At 61.5% G+C, this 3125-nt stretch overlaps 1 protein-coding gene across 1 annotated transcript in view; it reads left to right on the forward strand.

Moving 5' to 3' along the window:
* Nucleotides 1-2721: 2721 nt before the first annotated feature.
* TET3 (tet methylcytosine dioxygenase 3) overlaps nt 2722-3125 on the forward strand; it is an 18724-nt gene continuing 18320 nt past the window's right edge. Inside the window, exons 1-2 of the mRNA XM_035898910.1 lie at nt 2722-2776; nt 2874-3020. Of these exons, the coding sequence (XP_035754803.1) occupies nt 2722-2776; nt 2874-3020 (202 nt within the window). The remainder of the gene's footprint in view (nt 2777-2873; nt 3021-3125) is intronic.

Raw genomic sequence — 3125 nt, forward strand, 5'->3', positions numbered from 1 at the left:
GGAGCCGCCTCCGGAACCGCGGATGCATTGCAAATAAGACCCCGTCCTAGGTGCTGGGGTGCCGGGTACCGCGGGGTGCCGGGATGCGGCAAGCGCCGGTGCGGCCCCGAGGTTGCATCATGCTGGGGAGGGATGGGCAGCGCCGGAGCAGAGTCCTTGCAGGTTGTTACGGTGGCCCCATAAACCAGCCCCGCGCTTGGCCTTTGGCACCTAATTAGCTGTGACGAGGTTTGTTTTTCGGATTACCGATCTGGACCCTTTATCGCAGGTAATTAAAGGGAGAGGAGGCTTGGAGGAGGAGCCGATGGGGACTTGGGAAAGCAAAATGTCCCCCCCCCCCTTACTTTGGCCTTTCTTGGTGGGGCTTTCCTGGCCCTGCTGGGGATGAGGATGGCAAAGCGGTGGTGGCACGGTGCCTCTGGGACGCGCGGTGCCTCTGGCACGTGTGGTTGTGCTGTGGGTCTGTGTCCCAAAAAGCGTTTCCCAGGGTGTCCCTGGTGCTGGCACGTTGGGAGTGAGCTGTCCCCATGGCACTGGGGTCCCCGGTCCCCTGCCTGCATGTGCTGGGGTCGCTGGTCCCTGTCCCCATGGCACTGGGGTCCCCGGTCCCCTGCCTGCATGTGCTGGGGTCCCTGGTCCCTGTCCCCATGGCACCGGGGTCCCTAGTCCCCTGTCCGCATCTGTTGGGGTCACCAGTCTTTGCCCCATGGTATCAGCGTCCCTGGTCCCCTGCCAATGTGTGCCGGGGTCCCTGGTCCCTATCCCTACGGTACTGGGCATGTGCTGGGGTCCCCGGTCCCTGTTCCCGTAGCATTGGGATATTTGGATTCCTGCCTGCATGTGCCAGGGTCCCTGGTCCCCATCCCCGCGGTGTCAGGATCTCTGGTCCCCTGCCTGTGTGTGCTTGGGTCTCTGGTCCCCATCCATGTGGCATTTGGGGTCCTCGGTCCCCTGCCTGCATGTGCTGGGGTCCCTGGTCCCTGTCCCCATGGCATCAGGGTCCCTAGTCCCCTGTCCGCATCTGTTGGGGTCACCAGTCTTTGCCCCATGGTATCAGCGTCCCTGGTCCCCTGCCAATGTGTGCCGGGGTCCCTGGTCCCTATCCCTACGGTACTGGGCATGTGCTGGGGTCCCCGGTCCCTGTTCCCGTAGCATTGGGATATTTGGATTCCTGCCTGCATGTGCCAGGGTCCCTGGTCCCCATCCCCGCGGTGTCAGGATCTCTGGTCCCCTGCCTGTGTGTGCTTGGGTCTCTGGTCCCCATCCATGTGGCATTTGGGGTCCTCAGTCCCCTGCCTGTGTGTGCCAGGGTCCCCTGTCCCCGTGGCATAGTGTGTCCCTGTCCCCATAGCGTCGGGGTTCCTGACCCCCTGCTGGAGATCCCCGGTCCCCATCCTCACTGCATCAGGGTCCTTGGTCCCCTGCTCGTGTATGCCAGTGTCCCCATCCCTATGGCAATGGTGTCCCTTGTCCCCTGCCTGTGCATGCTGGGGGCCCTGCTCCTTGTTTCTGCAGCATTGGGGTCCCTGCTCCCCTCCCTGCATGTGTGGGCGTCCCTAGTCCCCATCCCGGTGCCATCAGGGTCCCCAGCCCCTCACCTGCATGTGCTGGCCTCCCTTGTCCTTGTCCCTATGACATTGGGGTCCTTGGTCCCCTGCCTGCATGTGCCAGCATCCCTGGTCCCTGTTCCTACGGCAGCGGGGTCCCCATTCCCTGCCCGCGCGTGCCGGGGTCCCCGCGGTGGCCCTCCCTCCACGTGGGCGCAGGGAGCCTTTCTAACGGGACGGCAGCGAAGGGGCCAGCGCCAAAGCCCACCGTCCCCGTCCCCTCGCTGTCCGCACCGCAGCTGGGGATGCAGGCTGGGGCCAGAGCGATGCACCCCAAACCCAGCCCTCCTGGGGACCGGTCCCCCCCTCTCCCCTCCTCTGCCAGCTCTTTAATCTCGCTGCTTTGAGCTCGATGCAAGAGGGTGCCAGACCATTTTTGAGGATGAAAGAGCTTTTTTTTTTTTTTATTTCCCCCACTCCCCGGGCCAGCATCCAAGGGGAGATGAAATGAAACGGGAAGAGGCTGGAGGGGAACCAGCTGCGATCGGCTCCGTCCCCGCTCCACATCTGCCCGCCACGCCGCTGCCAGCCCTGCAAACCCAGCTCAACCCCGATTTTCTCCTCTCTCCCCGGGGCCAAAACCCCTTTTCCCCAGGAGCTGGGATGCTCAGCGGTGGCGGGACAGGGCTGGCAGCGTGCAGGCAGCGGGGATTTGCAGACAGGGTTCTGCCAGGTTGTCGGAGGGAGTCGTGTCGCGGGGACAATGCGGCGTGTTTGTTTGCTACAGCTAAAATGGCAGTTCTTAAGGGGAAAAAAAAAAAAAAGACGAGAGAAGTGCTTCTGCACATCCAGTCACCGCATCTTTTGATTAAATGAGATTTTGCTGTCGAACGGGGGAGCTGGGGACTGCGAGCTCCCGAGCCTGCAATTTCCATTGCAGCCAAATGAGGGGGAAAAAAAAAAAAAAAAAACCAAACCCTGAACCACCCCAAGCCCTGAAAATGCTGTAAAAAAAAAAAAAAAGGATTGGAGCAAGTTGTAATTGCTGCAGTCGTCAGCGCAGAGGCCGGGGGATGCTGTGTAATGGCTGGAGGGTTTGTCACCGCACAGAGCTGGTGGCTGCTGGTGGCACGGCCCCGGTCAGCGCAGCCCCCTGCTTCCCAGCCTGGCCGAAATGGGTGGAGGAGCATCCCGGGAGCTGCGGCCCATTGCAAATGCTACGCTGGAAGGCGATGGGGTGCAGGAGGGGATGAGCAGCAACAGGGCGAGGGGCTTTAAGGATCCTTTTTAAGGCTTTTTAAACCCCTGTTGGTGTTGCGCTTAAAGCCGTTGCGTATAACGCCATTGCATTTAAGCCCTTGCACTTAACGCCGTCGCGTCCGTCTAAAGCTGTTGCGCTTAAAGCTCTTGCATCCAACACCGTTGCATTTCAAGCCGTCGCGCTTAACGCCGTTGCAGTTAAAGCCCTTGCACGTAAAGCCGCACCAATTAAAGCCATCGCAACGCAAGCCCTTGCAGCGAGACCGACCACTCCCCCCCACGCCGGGTGCCTCACCGAGCCTTCCCCGGCCGGGATGC

This window comes from Egretta garzetta, unplaced genomic scaffold (genome assembly GCF_000687185.1).
Source record: "Egretta garzetta isolate BGI_Z169 unplaced genomic scaffold, ASM68718v1 scaffold238, whole genome shotgun sequence".
NCBI lineage: Eukaryota > Metazoa > Chordata > Aves > Pelecaniformes > Ardeidae > Egretta > Egretta garzetta.